The 22,056-nt window shown below is 30.4% G+C and overlaps 1 protein-coding gene across 1 annotated transcript; it reads left to right on the top strand.

Moving 5' to 3' along the window:
* The first annotated feature begins 254 nt into the window (after nucleotides 1-254).
* LOC114744785 (TMV resistance protein N-like) lies at nucleotides 255-1,222 on the top strand. The gene is made up of 2 exons (XM_028932938.1): nucleotides 255-706; nucleotides 1,141-1,222. Exons 1-2 carry the CDS (start codon nucleotides 255-257, stop codon nucleotides 1,220-1,222), a joined length of 534 nt encoding a protein of 177 aa, XP_028788771.1.
* The last annotated feature ends 20,834 nt before the right edge of the window (nucleotides 1,223-22,056 follow it).

Below are 22,056 nucleotides of genomic sequence, written 5' to 3'. Positions count from 1 at the left end.
AATTTTCTACTTAAATACACGCATAATTAAAGCTTCATTTTATTTCCAGACAAAGTTAATGACTTAATCACCTCTTGCCCCTTGGTGTGAGTGAGGTGCTTAGTTAGTTAGGTACATCTGGGTAATACAAATTCTTCTATGGGAGAAGTATATATATATATTCACGTTGTATGAGCATATGCGAGCTGACAAAACTACAGACAGAAAAAAAACAAACCCTGGTTCAGTAGCTACCTATTAGCTCTTGTTTGAAGATGGGATTGCATGCAAAAATTTGGCGCAACGTTGGTGGGCCTGCATGCAACGTGTTCATAAACCACCGTAAGGTTGATACGGGACGTACGGTGGTTCCCTTGCTGTACGACCATCTGATGCAGCAAGGATGCAAGCCGTTCTTGGACACAGAAAATCTGAAACCCGGAGATAGGTTGTTGCGCACAATTGATAAAGCTGTACGAGGATGTAAGGTTGGGGTTGCTGTCTTTTCGCCTCGTTATTGTGACTCTTATTTCTGTCTCCATGAGCTCTCAATTCTCCTGGAATCAAAGAAACCAATCATTCCGATTTTCTATGATGTGAAGCCGTCGCAGCTTCAGGTTAAGGACAGTGGAATATTGAGCTGTTCCCAGAAAGAGGTGAAGAGGTTTGATTTTGCTGTTGAAGAAGCTAAATGCATTGTGGGGCTGCCCTTCGACTCCTCCAAAGAGTATATTATTATATTTTCCTTTGCTTTTAGTTTTAGTGGTGTCTTTTCATTCCCAATCCAATTATCAATCACTTTCAATCTTACCTATTCGAGGTAGGTGTGTCAACTGCCTCAGCTACCTCTCTATTTTGGGGCCCTTTCCAGATGTTTTTTTAAGCTTTTTTTTTTCTCATGAGATTCTACATAAAATGAGTGATATTTGATATTTTATTTGCAAAGATTTAATACTTTAATTTAAAAAGAAATTGAACCATTTAAAGTATTAGAGTATTAAAAGGTGCTGCGTGTGGGTTTATGAGAGGGAGGGAAACTTGACACGTTAATAGATTTGCATCAAGAGACGATTGACAACAGAACAAGTAGATATTAAAGCAAAACTTTTTCTTGTACTATATGTTGAAATTCGATAATATGGTGGGGTTGATTGATTTCAGTGACTGGTCGGAGCTGGTACGTGAAGCTTCAAATGCAGTGATGAGCAAATTGCATGAAGAAATCGGTGCACAAGTTAATTAATCCGAAAATTTGGTCCCCATGACAATGCTTCTATATTTGTGTATTCCTAAGTTCATCAGTTCAATCCAGTTCAGTTTGGCTTGATTAGAAGCTTTCTCGATAGCTAAATTTCTGCTAGTTCAGGGCTTTAGTTAATTAGGCTTTAGACCATCAATGTGTCAATTCCTTGCGAGTAGTCCTCAAAATCAAAGTTTTCTCTTCAAGTACTCAACAAGTAATATTGTACCCCACAATAAAAAGGCTGCTCTAGAAGAAGAGCATGCATTTTGTTGCCAACGTGTTTGTTTATTTTTAGATCATCGGGGACAATCTATATCTACGTATATATGCAAAGTAACTTTGAGATATGATTAAACTGGCAATAATAAAAATATTTGTGATGTTATAAGTAATACTTTTTTTTTTTTTACTATGCATAGTTATTCTCCTGTTAGAGATAATCTTATTCGATTTGAAACAACTTTATATGAAATTTGAAATAACTTTGTTTATAACTTGTAAATAATGTGGCTTCTGTAAAATCAATATGTATATAGTCTATCATGAATTATAAACAGTGTAGCTTATTTCTTGAATTTCATGCATCACACGAGATTTATATGTGTCTTCTTTTTCTTCTTCTCATTTAAGACGGCAAAGACAAACAATTTATAAGAAATTTAATATTATAGTTTGTATAGCAGTATCAAGTGTGTGTACTCGTACGCAAGACTAAACACAGGCTTCCATATTGTACCTAATAACCAAATATCTATTTAGATTTGGGAATACTATGATTTGATATAAATTGTATTGATAGATAATTCGATATATCATTACTTGGGGAAAAAACGTGAATTAAATAAAGAAAAAAAGAGATGTAAACATTCACCTATTAATATATTTATGCTGTTTATAAATTATATATGATCAACATGATGATCATCTTGAATATATTATATGTAAATAAAAGACCGTTTTCTTAATAACAAATTTAGTTTTTTAAGAAGTGTTAACTATAAAATTGTTTTTATGTTGAATTCTATAAAAATGACCAAAAAAAGGCGGTGGAAATTGAAAAATCCCAAATTAGGATTCTTTACAACACTTCAACAAGTTTTGACAACAATTGACTTGCAAATAACAATATATTTTTGTGAAAATACATGATTTAGGATTTTGCAATTTCACGGTCCTGTTCTTCATTTTTCCCAAAATAGGAAAATGGCAAATAAAGATAATGCAAATTGCAAAATCCTAAATAAGGATTCGCTGCTGCACTTTCACAAGTTTTGCCAACAAGTTTTTAATAACCATTTAAAATCAATATGAACGGTAACCATTTAAAATCATAATAAGAAGTGTTAACCATTTAAAACCATACCATTACGACTTTGAGATGGGAGTATTCATTATATCTTATCATATAAAACCAAAAAAAATTTCAATCTGCGCTTTGTCTTTCATATCAAATTTCCACGGTCTTTTTAATAACCATTTAAAATCAATATGAACGATCCGAATTACGGTGGGCCGGTAATGTGCTCCCGGATTGAAAGAAAAGCATAATGTTATTGGATGCACACAGTAGCATGTGTGTATGTATATATTGATACTGTTAATTGATTTCGTTTAGTTTTTAAATGATATAATATAATGAATACTCCATCTCAACGTCGTAATGGTATGGTTTTGGAAAGTAGGTAGGGAATGTAAATGTGAAATGTTATCGGTAATATATAGCCCGCGCCCACAGATTGATAGACTAGTTAGGAGGGTCTTCTGCTGGTCAAAAAAGTTAGGATGGTCTTAAACGCTATTTTACGTAGTTTTAGAAAATCAGATCTACTATACATGCTTTCTTTTTGCCATATTAAAAGAACGTTTTCCTGTCTCTATCACCCAACGATTGACCTCTTTTGTTTCTGTTACGGGGCAACGACTCATTTTTGTCATTAAGCTTAGGAGAAAGCATAGGCATATGCATATGCACATTAAACAAGCATAATAGTCTCTATCTCAACCGGACACGTTATAATCAACCTCTCTACGTGTTGGTTGAGAATCAAAAATTCATTGCTAAAATTAAAAGCACTATATAAAATAACTTTAAGAATTAAAAAATGGATAATTAATTGCCAGGTACTTATAGTTTCATTTGATTTTTAATTAGGTTCTTATAAATTTTTTTCTTTTTATCAAGTCCTTTTATTTTCACATGTTTTTAATTAGGCCCTTTTATTTTTTTTTCCTTTTTACCAGGTTCTGATAGTTTCACTTATTTTTTAATTAGGTCCTTTTTAGTTTTGAAAAATTTATTTAAAAAAATTTATTCTTGAAAATTAATTTCATTTTTAAATTAATAATTATATAATTGGACAAAATAATTAGTAGAATGATTATTAATTAATAATTAATTAGAATAATCAATTGTAATTAAATATAAATCATTTATACAAAATAATTAATATAATAATTTAGTAATTAATAATTAAGTAGAGTAATCAATTATAATAAAATATAAATTATTTATAATTATATTCTAATTTTAGAAAATTCTATTATTATAATTTGAATTTTATAATTATAAAAATTAGAATTGAAAAATAAATAATACATATGTTCAACTAAAAATATAAAAGAATATTAACATAAGATTATTATAATAATTTATTATTTATAGAATATTATTATTTATAGAATAAAGAATAGAAACTAGAAGGACCTAATTAAAAATAAGGTAAAACAACAAGGACCTGGTAAAAGGAAAAAAAATGATAAGAACCTGATTAAAAATATATGAAATTATAAGGGCTTGATAAAAAAAAACTATAGGGACCTGGTTAAAAATTAGTTGAAACTATAAAGACTTGCACATTAATTATCCCATTAAAAAAACACGTGAAAACCGAAAAGAGTACTCAACCCTTGCACCACTATTACATAATTGTCGCTATATGACCGTTATTTTTGCTCATGCTTGATTATTCAAAATTATCAACTACAGACATGTCATATATTATCTTGGCAGAACATTTGACAGTTATGAGCCATCAAATATTGTGTCTCATGTCTAACAGTCCTATGACCAAAACTGTCATTTATTTATATGGCTTCTGGTAAGGCCATGTGACATGTATGGATATCCTCACTTGCTGGCGTTTCTTTAATAATAGTCAAGTATAGTATTATACTTGACCATTGTGAGTTGTAACCATCACATGTTTGGTTTATAACATTTGTCGACTGTATCAAATAACTGTTAAGTAAGTTTGTGAGAATTTTTTTAATGAGGAGTAGCCCCCGCATTGCAATCACTGAAACCAGCGTGCAACAGAAGCAAGAACCAAACTGATTACAACGAACAAATTACATACAACAAAAGAAACGCATATACACATACATGCAAGAGCCTCCTTTTCGTTTCCTATTAGTCTTAGCTTTGGTTTTTTTTTTTTTAATGTCTTCTTTGATTGAATTAATTTTTTCTTCTTGTGAATATTCCCCCTCTTTGAAATCTATATTCTTTCATTATGATCGTGTCTGACATACAAAGCATTATTTTCATTGAAATCTATTTCAAGTGATGTCCCATGACTCAATTCCATTGTCCCCATATACTATGTCGTCGTCATTTACTTTACTGTTCAACAAAAGAATAAACCATTCATTATTAGTAGGATCCACTACTACATAATTGTCCATACACGCCGGCTAATTTTGGCTATACATGACTGTTGATAACCGTTACCAATGGATGCATCAAATTTTCTCTGGGCCAAATATGTGATGGTTCAAAATTGTCGCTTATTGTCTAGAATATCTGTCAGTTTTGTGTCTAAAACAGTCATGTATTTTATTCCTCTAGTAAAGCCATGTGACCTACATTGGTATCTTTATGTGACAAATTTTTTTTTTCCAAAACTGTCATGTATATCATAATAATACGTGATGGGTATAACAAATAACCGTCATGTAGGATAGCTTTTTTTTAATTTTTTTTTAAATAGGGTGCATTTCAATCACAAAACTAGCATGCACAGCAAAATAGAATTAAGAACCAAAATGATAACAACCAGCAAATTACAAACAACAAAACCTAATTGATTAAACAAATATACACATGCATAATGATAATGTAATTATATTCTCAATCAAGTAGTAGTGCCTGTTTTCCTTTTCCTATTAGACTTGGCTTTTTTAATGTCTTCTTAATTTGAATTAATTTTTTTTATTGTGAAGTTTTTCCACCTTTTGGAATTCATATTCATTTACTGTGGTCGTGCCTAATATACAAAGCATCATTTTTATTGAAATCTGTTTCAAGGGATGACATCTCATGAAATGGATAATCCTCAACTCCATTCCCTCCATATCCTATTTTGTCAATATCATTTATTTTATTGCTCAACAAAGTAATAGACCATTCACTATTAGCAAGATCTGAGACCCTTTCTCATTCAAATTCAATTGTATCAACCTTACGTCATCAATTCTCAAGGCATTGTTATTGTCAACCCACTTGCACCTGAATATGGGAACCAAAATCTGATTTAATCCAACTCTCCAATGTATTCAATCACCCCGAAATATGACATATTCGCATAGATAAGATTTTTATCTTTGGCACTTTATACATTCATGATGTTAACTACAAGAGTTACACAAATATTTCGTATTTTGTTCTGATCATCTTGCTATTTGGTATGAAATGTGAAGCCATTGATGATATAGCTTGTTTAAGAAAGCACCTATCTACATAAACCATTGAGCAAGAATTTTAAATTCTCAAAAATTAAACTAAATAAGAATCAACATTTTACTTGCCATGCATGTGTTCTTTCAACCATGCTTGTAAAGTGTTCATGATTTAATTTGGCATACCAACTTTCTAGTCTATTGGGTTATCCCTCTTAAGCTCATTCATATGCTTGTCTACATAGTGTTTAAACTTTTTAGAGTTGGGCAGTATATATAGGTGTGCTTGCTCCCACTATTGATATGAAATGGTAACAACTTTCTTTACCATCATCCCTTCTCCGTCTATTCTATGCTCATACTGAGACATTAGAAACCCAATATCATTGGCATTTTTTAAGTATATAGTAGACAATTCAATAACCTCTTCATAGACATATTGTTCAACATTGTAACCCTCTGGCCAACTCTACCATTTCAATATCTTCACGTAATGTTCAATTGGGTAAATCCATCTTAAATAGGTTAGGTCACATAGTTGTACCTCTCACTACTATGAAAAGTTAGATAAGTAGCACATGTTTTGTAGCACTAAATACTACAACTTAGATACACACACACACACACACACATTACATTATTTTTTAAAATATTAAATAGCTGTAGTGCTTCTTTAAGGAAGGACTACAAAGGAGTAATTGTCTTTTGTAGCACTTTTTTGACAAAGAGCTATAGCTTCCATATATTATATTATTTTTTAAAAATATTAAATAGATGTAGTGCTTTCTCAAAGAAGCACTACAAAAGTTTTTATATATATAGAGGGAAAATTATAGTTAAAAAACCTGCAAGTTGTATAATCCTAGAAAATATACTCCAATTCACTTAATCCCAATGAGAGAGAGAAACCTGATTTGGAATGATGAAATCATAGGAAAAAGACCAAAACACCCTCATGTGATTTTAAAGGGAAAGACCAAGAGAGGAACAGGACTTTTAGTTTCAGATTTGTAGCATTCATCATTTCAGCACTTTGTTACGCATGCGGAAGTGCTATGAGTTAGTAGAATCGTTAATTAAAGCGCATAAAGTAAAATTTGAATTTTACTTTTGGGTTACTATACATTTGGTACTTCTAGGTTTTTTGTCCAAATTAAAAAATTCATAATTAATTATAGAAAAATCATATGAGAGTGTTCTTAAATTCTTATGAAACCTCTACAATTCTTTTACATGAAAAGACCATTTCTTAATACAAGATTATAAAACAATTTTTAAGAAGGTAACCATGGTAGGAAAAGAGTTGGACTAAAGTATTATAACACTACTATGGTTATAAAGATTTTATCTTATTCTGAAAACATCCCAAGAGACTCAAAATACCCATAAGTTTAACAACAAGTATAATAAGGACCCAAGGCACAGTAATCACCCACAAGCCCAACATAAACATTCATCCCATAAAGACTTAGGGTATAAGAAATAAAAGATGCTCAGCCCAACCTACAAGTCATACACATATTCAATTCATAAGGGTAACACATGCAATAATATCTTATGGCTTCTAGCCATTCTAACAGTACTCCATTAAATACAGTCATCTAACAACCAAACAAAAGTAAGTATAGGCCCTAAGATGGCAATATACATAATATTATATGTCCAAACCAAAAGAGGACTACTAGGCTATGCTCGCCTATGCCTCTAGTTACTTCCCTTCGTGCTGAGCCAAACTAGATGGCTTTCCTGAAAAGCATTGATGAATAATGAGGTGCGACAATTAAGTTCTAGTAACCAGTAACCAATTTACAACATATGCAAGTAGGAGGATAAGTTGATGAAGTGGTGCTTATACATAAAATTTTAAGTGGTAAAATATGCAACTATAGATGCAACAAACACATAACAATATAAATGCCCATCCCATTTACCATACTCATGACAAGTATCTGGACTTTTGTATTAAATAACCCGGCCAAAGGTCACCCCACTCACATCAAGTTAACGGATCCCATCTTACACCTACACCATCTAAGAATAGACTATAGTGCAAGAGGTGTTTACCTAACATCTCATTCTTAATTTTGGGCTGAAAAAAATGAAGAACTACAAGGGTCTGTAATAGGGCCAACCACTATGATGAGGAGTGCTGCCATACCATACAGGCTTCATGAATAATTATCCTCTACATAATAAAACCCTGATCTTCATTTATGACCCTAGTGCATAATGAAACAACCTTCCTAAATAGACTGATAAATTTAATTTTTTCATAGTAACTTTAAGAAATAACTTTTTATAACCAAACCATGATAAATACAAACTCAAATTATATCAATCATCTACACTAACTAATTATATAATATTGTTATCCATGACACAAAAGAGCAGCACCTAATCATACATCCTATCACGGATAAAAAAACTTTTCTTAACTCATTTAAATACAAACTATGTAAGAAAGGATCAATCTCATCTAATATGGTTATAAAACAACATATGATATAGCTGATAAATCAAAATATTAAGAATTAAATTTTAATTCATACTTTATAATAAATTCATAAACAAATCACATGCGATCCTAAACCTTTAGCCAACTACCAGCACACATACCACAATAGTACAGCTCAAAGGACATAAGACATAATAATGCATAAATCAATTAAAAACAATTTATCCTAAAGTGGCAATATACCGGATGCAACATAACTCATAAATCAAGGAGACGCTACAAGTCGCTAATGTAGCTTTACTTCTCTTGAGCCTTCCCTGACGTCCCTCCTTTAAACCTTTTGCCCTGAAAAATGTTAAACAATAAGGATGAGACAACATCTCAGTAACTAAATCCCTACCTATCACACACTACCATGGGCTAGCGAGGTGTCAGGTGGGATACACAGAGTTAATAACAATCAATAGATATTTATTTTAACAGTTAAACTCACAATAACCATATAAGTCGAATATTTCTGCCAATCTCATACAGCTGATAAATTTCAAAAGAGATAACATACTTTTTATCTTTTTCAAAAGATATAAATATCAAATGAAGATACCATGTCGTATGCAATCCATGAATTCAAATCCATCCTTATATCCTCCTTATTTCCACCTACTAGACCCATGGGCTAAGTTCTTTCCATTTGACTGGCTACTCTGACAAGCTCACCACACGAGTGATATGGATCGGCCAAAGACCACAAAGCACTCGGTGGACCATGGGTCCCCCCTCGAAGAACTAGTGGGACAATAATAGTGGCCAACCATAGAGGTCCGTATGGAGGCCGATACCACGTGGTAAGTATATAAATATCAATAACTCCAATCATCTCTTTCCCCTACCCAAACTAGATGCACACGATTCAAAATAACTCATTTATACGCATAATCAATACAAACGATTTCAATTCTTTTCAAAATAGTATCCCACAAGATAGTTTATACAAAACATAATACACACACACACACACACACACAAAACTTGGTTATAAAATCACTCACCAACCTTATACCAATGCATGTAATAGATAGAAATTTAGTTACCTGGTTTCCTAGCTAATAGTCAAGTACAAACAGGGCCCATACTCAAAAATGCCACAATAGGGTTTATATCTACAATTGAAATTAAAACATTATCTCTACAGTATTAGAGTAAATTATTCACAAATTTTTAGCCTTTAACGCTCTCTCTAATACCTTCAACTGTTGCTCAAAATTTTAGCTCGAAAGGTTTTTTCTAAGGTTTGGGGTAAGAACATATATATGATGATTTATATTCAATTCCTAGATTCCCTTAACTTACATTATCTTTAATTATTAAATTATATTATTTGAATCACCAAATTCATAATCTAGATAGAGAACCCTCAATTTATAGCTTATGTTCTTTCTTCAAAAAATTTAGATAGATAGCCTCAATATGAGTTGATTTAATTTATTCTTATTGTAGAAGTCTAATTATTAATCCAACCGTTGAATTTAATGTCTTACTTGTCACAAGTCTACTCTCTAAATTTTGGTTTAGTCCAACGGTGAACGAATTCAAAAACGCTAATTTACTATCTAGTATTCTATCTACCAAATCTAAAAAAATAAATGAAAAACATACCTAATAACTTGTAATTCGGAGATTGAATTGACGATCAAACTGTTGAAATTGAAAAATATGAAGTCTAGGACCAGCTGACCAGATTGTGGCCTGATCTAATGGTTCACAAGCTCGTAAACAACATTTTACTGAGACTATCTTAATTTTGTATGAAAATTATTTAATTCATCTTTAACTCTCCCCTACTACCATCTATATATAGGCTCCTGGAGCTCCCTCTTCCCATCATTTAGTCGACGTGGGACTTCTTGATATTGCTATTTTATCCATCCTTCTATCATTTAGTCAATGTGGGACTTCTTAACATTGCGATTTTATTCATTTTCTCATACACACACACACACACATTTATATGCACATACATAAAATCAGAATTATTTTAATAACCTCTACTTATTCTATAAAAATTTGTTTAAATATTAGAGATATGAAAATTAGGATGTTATAATTCTTCCCTCCTAAAAGAAATTTTTGTCCTCAAAATTTAGGTTCCAAATAAGTTTATCCTGCCATTCACCATCTCATTTTTTTTATTAAAAAACTCTATGATATACAATAATGTTATTTAACTTTCGCATTTGCATCACCACACATACATGTCATATATATATATATATATATTCCCTAAAATTTTTGAATCACAATTTCGTTGCGCTATTCTCACTAACAACTTTTATTCTCATCTATTCATAACTTTCTAGTCTAACTATTGTCTTTTTATCTCTATTTTTTTTATTTTAAAAAAAATTCTTAAGAGCCATGCATTTTATATTACCTACTCTACTATTTTATCAAAAATCTCAACCAATTTACTCTATCTTTTTGTTTTCACTTATTTATGTTAATTTCATGCAAATAAATAATTTCACATCCACATACAAAGACAATTACCAAAGACCTTAGGTGTAAGTGCCCCTTCCTAAATAGTAAATAAAAATTTTTTTTCTGCCTCTTGCACAAAACACATTAGTTTATAACAAGCAAGATTATACTATTACACATTATAATCAATTCATTGAAACTCATATTTTTTCCTATTAAAAGAACAAAAATTACAATGACATTTACATAAACTCCAGAAACTATAAAATAAAAATAGAAATGTCGTACTTATGTTGTAACAGTGTTTCTAAGGTTTAATAATCAATTATTTGTTCTATTCATATTCATACTAAGATTTTCATAAAAAAGTCAATTTGCTTATATAGATCCCAAACATTATTATTATTCACTAATAGCTTTTCATAATTCGTAAATTGATCTAAAAACTCATATCAATATTTTATAGAACTTTTCACACATATACAATCCTAAACATCCATTAAGATCGTGAATAATCCTTATCCTCTAATTCATCAAGAAACTAATCTTAGGGTTTAATCAAAATGTTTGACTACAGTAATTTATATTACTATTTCAAAATATAATTAGAAACAATTAACACTATGCATGCTATTTTTAATACAACTTCATCATCTTCATCTAAACAAATGCATGTTAAAAAACAAACTCACACCTATAACTATTATTTATCATTATTCCCCAATATTTTGGAATATTTTCGAATAACTTTCTATAACTTTCTATATAAATATTCATAAATGAAGAAGGAATATTGATTTTAAAAAAATACTGAGCAAATTATAATTTAAGGAATGTCCCTTTCTTTTAATTTGCACAAAAAATTCTCTAGTTCACAACATTTTTCTTAACTCATCTTTAAGGATAATTTTTTTTTTAAACATTCAATAATGTTCTGGTAGCAAAGTAGTCATATAAGATATGTATGAAGTTCAGTACTGTATCTAAAATATACACACAGGTATATATTCATTGAATACCATTTAGTATCATCTTATGAGTGTAAACAAGCTGAAATAGGTTCTTACTCACTAATGTAATGCTTATCATTAAACAAATCAACTCTTTCCTATACATATGTATTTTGTTCATCATTCAACATTGAGATTGTTAAAAAATAAGCAATTATGACATGAGAGTATGAAATTACATAATGGTATGCCTTAGGTTGTTGATTTTAAATATCTATTATCAGTTTAACAAGTAGGAACAATACATTCAAACTAGTGACCAACACAATAAAAAACTAATATATCATCAACGACATACTAAGCATACACATATAGAGGGAATACACACACACATATTCATAACATACATGATTTGTCAAAACACAATTTATAAGGGTCTTCTGATTCCTTTTGATTCCAAATGCATCTTTCAAATAAGAATAAAATAATTTACTATAAAATTTCAAAAATCTTATATATATGTGTACATCAGTATCTTTAAGCTTATGAGAAGATCAGTGGCCTAATCCAATTTACTATCATCTATTAACACCAATAGTAACATTTTCATATGAATAATACTCACAATAATTACTCATATTCCTCATCCAACATTTCACTTTAAACAATGCTTGAAGTACAAGAATACTTGTTTTTCTATTATTAATTATCTAAAGTACTCATTCATTTTATTATATATATATTTTGCTCACTCATTTATAACATTTCTTATATGAGTTTAGAATTTATAAGAATTTGAAATCCAAGGACCATATTGTTGTTAGGTTCATTAATATGTAAGAGTATGTTAAAAAAAATTTTCACCTATTAAAAGGTAATTTCTCTTCTTCTTTTTTTTTTTTTGAAGTTTGACTATTACTCTCCTTATAAGTAGATAAATCTTCTTAGCATGAAAAATAAGAAATAACATTATTTAATTTATATGTATAATTACCAACCTTCACAAAAATTTTGAGAAAGAATTTAATAGGAAAAAAATTTGTCAATTCTAAGATTTTCAAGTAAAATCTTCAAAAGTGTTTTTAACGTAAAAATTTGAAAATTTAAAAAGAGAAATAGCAATTCACTAATTTTTTTTTAATCTTGCTAATATCACTTTATGTGAACTCTAAGTCAAAAAACAATACATCAATACAAATAAATCCACACTTATACATATATATATATATATATATATATATAAACTTTCCTTCATTTAAGCCTAGCCACTCTATTATACTATATATTTATTCATAATTTCCCGGTGTCTTTACTACTACCCATGGTCTTATACTTAATTGAAAATGTTTATCCTCAATATAATTTGGTGACATATACCTTAAGTTTCACTTACTAAATCCTTCTCTTGTCCGTTAATATTCCTAAAGGAAACCATAGTGGCAAAACTTCTTCCCTGGATAGCACGATTCAGTTGCGAACTACACTAACATATGATGTGATAAGGTAAACAGTGGCCACAAGGAAGAATACCCTAAGGGAAGACCTATGATGAAACACTCATTCGTATGTATCTCTATTTCTTCTTCTTGTTTTTTTTTAACCGACCAATTATATTAATGGAAAAAAATAAACATACATAAAAGCAATTACATTCAATACACAATCTATGACATCAATCCTCAAATACAAACATATACATTAATTAGAGGAAAAAACACACAAGGTAATTCTATACCATTATTTACATAACACAATTATTATTTGGGTCTTACAATAAATTTTTTTTAATTGTGATCTATAACAGCTTATATAGTATTTAAATCTCTCATTATCTCAAAAAGTATTAAATTATATATATATATATATATAGCATTTAGATTGAATCATAAGCTGTATAACCTAATGAGATGAGCTTAGATATCGTCTAACATAAAGCAATGTGATTCACGTCTCTTAATTAGAAGTATTTATTTGAATTTCAATATTTTTCCGAACATCTTATTTATATTTCTTTATTGTTGAATGACCATATTCTATATAATTTGTAGTTCAAGTATTAATGTAAAATATTGTCTTCCATGCACTTGGAAGCACTCAGTTACATTTATTATTATTGATACCATCAACACAAATACCTATTATCAAAACTTAATATATGGTAATACAATCACACAGGATTTCAACATATACTTTACAACCAATTTTTTTTAACCTAACACCATCAAATCTTATTTATCTCTAACTTAAAAGTGTCACATCCTAAAAATTTTCATCTGGCGATAAATGATCAAAAATTAGGATGAGGGTCAATGTAGGAACTAAACGGGGAGATGAAACAACTTTTGATATGAAAGCCTGAAAAGGTCAGGACTAGCATTTTTATAATCATCGGTCTAGGAAGAGCAAAACAAGAAAATTTGAGAAAAATTCCATAAAATCCCCAAAAAATGAAAAAAGTGTACATTAGAGGTTTTGAAAACTTGGTTGAGGCCTGAAAGGTAGAATTTCAGTGAAATGAATTATTACGGAATTTTCCGTAAACAGAGGTTTTTCAGGAAATTATTGGGAAATTGAAGGAAAATAATTATTTTAATTAGTTAGAGGCCTCAATAAATTTTGGAGATTGATGGAAAATTCATCTAAATGTTTATTTTAATTTATAAAATTGATTTTAGGTCTTGAAAGTTCAGAAATTATTTTAGAAAATTTATTTTCCTGTAGTGACACCGATAAAGGTCTAATCGGAGAAAATTCAAAATAAATAACTAGAAGTCGCAAAAAATTCTGAAAATTTTTAGATTATATTCCCATAATAAAAGGTGAATTATCATAGAGAGAAATGAATTTTTGGAGGTATGGAGAAATTATGGAATTTTACTAGTAAATAGTAACCGATAAAGTTTCTAATTGGTTTGAGATAGTAATTGGATTTGTGGGTCATCTTTTTGGGCCAGCCCAAAAATTTTTTGGAGCCCACATTGAGCCCAATAAGGGCCCAATTTCATGCACCTTCCAGGTCCCTCCATTTTTATTAAACAAAATGTGAAATTAAGGGATATTTGTGTGGAAAAATCTAGAGAAAAGCCACATGGAATGATCTGAATATTTTGGACATTTGATGGCTGCCACACACACCTTATTAGGTGTCCAATTTCGTCTAATTGGAGAGGGAAGGGGCAGACTTGAATTTTCTATATATACCCGTTAGAAAATACAAGAAAAATGTGAGAAAATTGGAAAAATAAGGGGAGACTCTGCCACTGTTCATCCAGCACCCTTGTTCAAAAATTTTGAGGTGTTTTAGGAAAGGAATCATCCAACTTATTTCAAGGAAACACTAAGGTATGTCTAAACATTATTATCCCTAAGTTTTTCATTGATTGGATTAAGATTTTGGCTTGGAAAAATGCTGAAAATTCTGCCAAAATTCAGTTGGGATGTGCGATGCTTAGGAAAGGATAGAAACCTTAATAATCAAGTGGAATAAGTAAGATTAAGTGATGTATGGATTGATTTTTAGATGAAATCAAAGTTAGGGTTTAAGGGGAAGCAATTCAATCAGCACTGTTCATGTAGAAGCAATTTGATTTTGCTTGATTTGATGATTCCAATGGCTTTAAAACATGTTTTTGTGTAGGGATGTGTTGTTGGAAAGTATTTAAAATCATTGGAATAAAAAATGGAATGTTTGGAAGTTAAGAATCCCCTATTCGGCCAAGTGAACTTCATGGGGAAGGAGTATGAATTTTTAAAATCTGATTACACCATTGGATTCCTCATGAAAATTTGTGTAGGATTGAGCCACGAGATAATTGATTCTAAAGGAGGAATCATATTGTTAAAAATCAAGGAAAAGAGGGGGAATTGTTGAGTTAATTTTCAAGTATTGGAATTAAGTTGTTTTGTGATTAATATGGCCTATGTTTATACTTGGTTTAATAGGCATTGAAAGGAGGAATTAAGGAGAAGCATTGCTCCTTGGAGGAATTAATTGGACAAGCTTTACAAAGGTAGCTTTGAATTATAATTTGATTGTTTATCTTGCTTGTTTAATGTGATTATATTTGTTGCATGAATTAAGGAACTTGTGTTATGATCCTTGTGGATTGGATGACATTGGTTTATGCTTTGGCCAAATACATTGAATTGTGTTAATGAGAAAGTGTTGATGTTCCTCTCTTAGCATGATATTGGATATGATTTTATGTGGCTTGAGGATGTCTTGAAGTTATATAACATGTCACATTTTAACTTGCTTGATTTACATGATCATTATAATTCATATGCTACTGGGATTTCTTTGAAATCTCATTTCCCCTATGTTAAATTATGTCTCAAATAGGGAATGATTCATCCGATGGCAAGGGCAAGAAAATGATTTTGGGATAGAGGAGTATTATGGAAGTGATGCTATTATGTTATGGTGTGTAATGTATTAATGAGCTTTATGTTGAAAATGCAATGAATTATGAATGATATGTAATGTAAATTATGTTTGCATGACATGCCCTTATGCTAAAATTATGAATGGTGCAATGTTAAAGGAGTGTAGGAAAAAGGAAAATGCGAGATAAATTAAAGAAAGTGACATTGGGGGATAGAAATTCTCTAAAAAGTATCAAATTTGTGGCACATAAAATAATAAACAATTGTTGGATTTTGGGCATGGAATTTTACAGGCAAATAGATCTCATTTTTAGTTTTAAAACAAGTGGTAATGCATTAAATTTGGAGTTATGTACTAAGAGTTATGTCCTTCCAAAGTTGGGCAAAAAATACTGGAAATTCAAAAATTTACCAAATGAACAATATACTTTGACAAATTTCCTGGAATTATTCTGGATGTAATTGGACTCAATGAGTATTTTTTTCTCCATAGAACTCTTAGCAAGCTTGGCATGAAAATTAGAACCAGATCGTTTTGATTTTTTAGCTTTAGTTATGAATTTTCAAAATTAGCCCATTTTCGGATGAACAGTATATGGACAGGATGAATAGTAAAATCCTGAATTTTAAATTTTTCATCCGGAAATGTTGTGAAACGACTTATATTAGTTCTAATTAATGTATAATGGGATATAAAGAGAGGTGTGACAAAAAGTCCCCAAAACAAGTATTTTTCACACTTGCTCATTAATTTTCTTGTCATAAGGGCCTTATTTCTTCCTCTTATCAGTAAGAAAATATTTGATAATATATTTTTATCAATTCTCACAACGAATTAGTTGTTAGAAAAATAACAAGGGGCAAGCTACCATAAAAAATTATATTTGTTACTTCTCTTATGAAGAGTTTAACTATAAAATAAATTTCTATAAACCTTTGTTTACACTCTTATCAATATTATTTTTCACTCAGATCAATAGTTTTATACTTATATTAAAAGGCACACAATTCTCATATAGATTTGTAGTTAAATGCAATATAAAACTTAGTTATCAAGCCTAATAAACATTATTCTTCTTATGTATTATTTATTTGACATCCCATTCTATTAATTTCATCTCTAGCTTTCAAATTTATTCATACAAATGCAATATTATCTCCTTTTGTTTAGCTCAAAATTGCACCGCTTTTAGTTATAAATAATAATAATAATAATATTTTGAACTTCTTAGTTTTGCATCCCTTCTCCCCTCTTAAGAATGCAACCCACCTTAAAATGAACAAAACAAAAGAAAAAAAAATAACATAACGCACAAAACTAAGAGGTTAGCAGGGAAGGATATGTTGAAAGCTGTATAATGCCTCCATCATCTATATGCAATGCAACAAACAAACCACAGAGTTGCAAAGCCACTAGCTCTGATACCAAAATGAAACAATCTTTCTATATAAATCGATAAACTTAACTTTTTTATAGTAACTTTAAGAAATAACTTTTTATAACCAAACCATGCTAAATGCAAACTCAAATTATATCACAATCATATACACTAACTAATTATATAATATTGTTATCCGTGACAGAAAAGAGCAGCACCTAATCATCCATCTTATCACGAATAAAAGAACTTTTCTTAACTCATTCAAATACAAACTATGTAAGAAATGATCAATCTCATCTAATATGATTATAAAACAACATATAATATAGCTCATAAATCAAAATATTAAGAATTAAATCTTAATTGATACTTTATAATAGAGTCATAAACAAATCACATGCGATCCTAAGCCTCTGGCCAGCTACTAGCACACACACCACAATAGTACCACTCAGAGGACATAAGACATAATAATGCATAAATCAATTAAAAACAATTTATCTTAAAGTGGCAATATACAGGATGCAACATAACTCATAAATCAGTCGCTAATGTAGCTTTACTCCTCCTGAGCCTTCCCTGAAGTCCCTCCCATAAAGCTTTCGCTTGAAAAATGTTAAACAATATGGATGAGACAACGTCTTAGTAATTAAATCCCTACCTATCACACACTAGCATAGGCTAGCAAGGTGTCAGGTGAGATACACAGAGTTAATAACAGTCAATAGATATTTATTTTAACAGTTAAACTCACAATAATCATATAAGTCGAATATTTTTGCCAATCTCATGCAGATGATAAATTTCAAAAGAGATAACATACTTTTCATCTTATTCAAAAGATATAAATATCAAATGAAGATACCATGTCATATGCAATCCATGAATCCAAATCCATCCTTATATCCTCCTTATTTCCGCCGACTGGACCCATGGGCTAAGTTCTTTCCATTTGATTGGCTACTCTGACAAGCTCACCATACGAGTGATATGGATCGACCAAAGACCACAGACCACTCGGTGAACCATGAGTCCCCCCTCGAAGAACTAGTGGGGTGTTGCAGTCCCTCGAAGAACTAGTAGGACAATAATAATGGCCAACCATAGAGGTCTATAAGGAGGCCGATACCACGTGGTAAGTATATAAATCACAATAACTCCAATCATCTCCTTCCCCCACCCAAACTAGATGCACAGGGTTCAAAATAACACATTTATATGCATAATCAACCGAATTCCATAATAATACCTCATAGTCATAATCATTAATTTCTAATAATACAAACGATTTTAATCTTTTTCAAAATACTATCCCATAAGACAGTTCATACAAAATATAATATATATATATATACACACACACACGAAACTTGGTTATAAAATTACTCACCAACATTATACCATTGCATGTAATAGATAGAAATTTAGTTACCTGGTCTCCTAGCTAACAGTTAAGTACAAACAGGGCCCATACTCGAAAATGCCACAATAGGGTTTATATCTACAATTGAAATTAAAACATTATCTCTACAGTATTAGAGTAAACTACTCACAAATTTTTAGCCTTTAACACTCCCTTTAATACCTTCAACTGTTACTTGAAATTCTAACTCCAAAGGTTTCTTCTAAGGTTTGGGGTAAGAACATATATATGATGATTTATATTTAATTCCTAGATTCCCTTAACTTACATTATCTTTAATTATTAAATTATATTATTTGAATCACTAAATTTATAACCTAGATAGAGAACCCTCAATTTATAGCTTATGTTCTGTCTTCAAAGAATTTAGATAGATAATCTCAATATGAGTTGATTTATTCTTACTGTAGAATTCTAATTATTAATCCAACCATTGAATTTAATTTCTTACATGTCACAAGTCTACTCTCTAAATTTTAGGTTAAGAATTTAAAAATGCTAATTTATTATCTAGTATTCTATCTACCAAATATAAGAAAATAAATGAAAAGCATACCTAATAATTTGTAACTTAGAGATTGGATTGACGATCCAACCATTGAAATTGATGAATATGAAGTTTAGCACCAGTTGACCAGATTGTAGCCCAATCCAACGGTTTACAAACTAGTAAACAGCATTTTATTGAGACTATCTCAGTTTTATGTGAAAATTATTTAATTCATCTATAACTCTCACCTACTACCACCTATATGTAGGCTCCTAGAGCTCTCTCTTCCTATCATTTAGTCGAAATGAGACTTCTTAACATTGTTATTTTATCTATCCTTCTATCATTTAGTCAATGTAGGACTTCTTAGCACTGTTATTTTATTTATTTTCTCATATATACACACACACACATCTATATATACAAACATAAAATCAAAATTATTTTAATTGCATATATATATTTAACCTCTTACCTATTCTATAAAAATTTGTTTAAATATTAGAGAAATGAAAATTAGGATGTTATACATAATCACAATATAACAATCTCAATTCACACATATATCACATAATTCATCACATAAGATCAACTCTACTCTCTGACATGATACAAACATTAAAGCAATACAAACTAATAATATTTGAGTTAACATACTTCCCACTTCACCAATTACAATATATGAAAATGCATATTTTAAAAATAAACACATGCTTAATGTAATATCCTCGAATTTTGAGCCTATAAATACCAAAATTAGTCTAAAATAGGTAGGCAACTAGACCCTTTTTAGTAGGAGTTTTAAAAATACCCTGGAAGGACTAGGGGATTCCTACAGACCAAATTGCAAAGAGTTTTCTAGAAATGCAAGACAGCCAAGTTAGAGACTTTGATGAAATCTCAAAGACTTGCGTATGGGAATTGGAGATGACTAAGTGCCAAAGATTATACTGGGAACCTTAGTGGAAGGATTTCTGAGGCTAAACTAGAGTAGGGACCTGAGGAAATTTAAAATGTTTTGGGCCAAAAAGGGTAGTTATGAAAACGACACCTGAAAATTCTCAAAAAATTCCAAAAAAAAAAAATGGGACATGAGGTTTTGAGGCCCTTATAGGATTAAAAATGATGAAAATAGCCCTAAAGTAAATTGATGAAATTTTCACGGTTTTGGCTAATTACGAATATTAGCTGAAATTGAATTATTTAGAATGCAAGAAAGCCTCAAATAAATGAAGAAAAATGGGGAACAATATGCGTAGAATTATCACAGGTTTTAAAAATGATTTCATCCCTGGAAAGCAAAGACATTAGCTTTAGTACAATTTAAAGCCTAATAATGCACTATCTGGGGAAGTCAAAATAAACCATCTAGAAGTTGACTTTTGACTTTAAAAAATTAGAGAAATTCCCTATGATGGCATGGTAGTCTTGGTGCCCAGACATAGATTTTTGAAGTTATGGACTGATAGAAAGAAGTCAATTAAGTTTACTTTGAAATAAATATTATTACATGCTTTGATGAAAGAACAAAAGGAAAAGCATCACTTCCTATTTAGTCATGTTATATAACACTATATGAGGTTAAGTATGATGAAAAAAAAGGTGCTAGAACATGAGCCAGGATTACTAGGTAAGTCAGGACCCAAAAAAGTACCCGATACGATGTAAAATCATAAAATCAGTAGAGGAATATTCAAAGATATGAGGGAGCATGAATTTCTCCCTATTTTCCTCCCAATTTTAATGTAAGTTTGATGAAGGACATGAATGGAATTATGCATTTTGTTAAGGGTTAAGTTTGAAAGAATGAAATTATGTAATAAAATATCATGCTTTCTTCACATGTGTGATAGGTGGCATATGGTGTGTCCTATAAGGTGACACTTCTATTAATGAAGGGGACATCTAAGAGGGTTAGGTGATAAGAATCAAGAAAGTAAAGAGCCTGTTTAGGGCTATGACTCTAATGAATAAATGGCAATGATGTGTTGATGCATTTAGAGCCATGTGACATCAAGGAAGAGGAATAACAAATGTTGAACAAGTAACCTTAAGATTGGTGACAAAAATAAGCCAAAGAAGACAACAGGAAGCTTAAGCTACAAGGTAGTAAACTTAGCCTTATTGTGTACTTGATATGTATGCTTGATATTGATTTAGATTATGAAAGACTAAATGTTACTCTATTTCTTGTATATTTCATGACTATGTGTAAATAAAACATTAAGCATTATAGCGTATCATTTTTTAAGCATGAAAGCATGTAATCAAGCATGTCATCTACCAAGCATTAGTATGGCATATATGGATAATTGTTTACTATTGAGATTATCCTGAATCTCATCCTCCCTTAACCAATCCTAATAGGTGTTATTAAGCAAGCAAGAGGATGCATGAAGTGGATGCAAGGAAAAGAAGAAAAGAATTGAGGAAATATATTGTATTACATTGTGAAATTTGTATGCCAATGTATGATATAGATATGCCTCTTAATGTTATGTGATGTTAAATGATGATTATGGCATGTAAGATTGAATATGATAATGCATGAGAATGAATTATTCAATGTTGGCATGATTATGAAACAAGAAAT

The sequence above is a fragment of the Neltuma alba genome, unplaced genomic scaffold (assembly GCF_004799145.2).
Source record: "Neltuma alba isolate B1F8T4 unplaced genomic scaffold, ASM479914v2 tig00004445_pilon, whole genome shotgun sequence".
NCBI lineage: Eukaryota > Viridiplantae > Streptophyta > Magnoliopsida > Fabales > Fabaceae > Neltuma > Neltuma alba.
The sequence above is the reverse complement of the archived record's forward strand: the minus strand, read 5'-3'. Positions and strand labels throughout refer to the sequence as shown.

Coding starts and splice junctions, on each gene's coding strand:
- LOC114744785 (XM_028932938.1), top strand. CDS start 255: ATGGGATTGCATGCAAAAATTTGGCGCAACGTTGGTGGGCCTGCATGC. Junction 707..1,140: donor CCCTTCGACTCCTCCAAAGA/GTATATTATTAT, acceptor GATTGATTTCAG/TGACTGGTCGGAGCTGGTAC.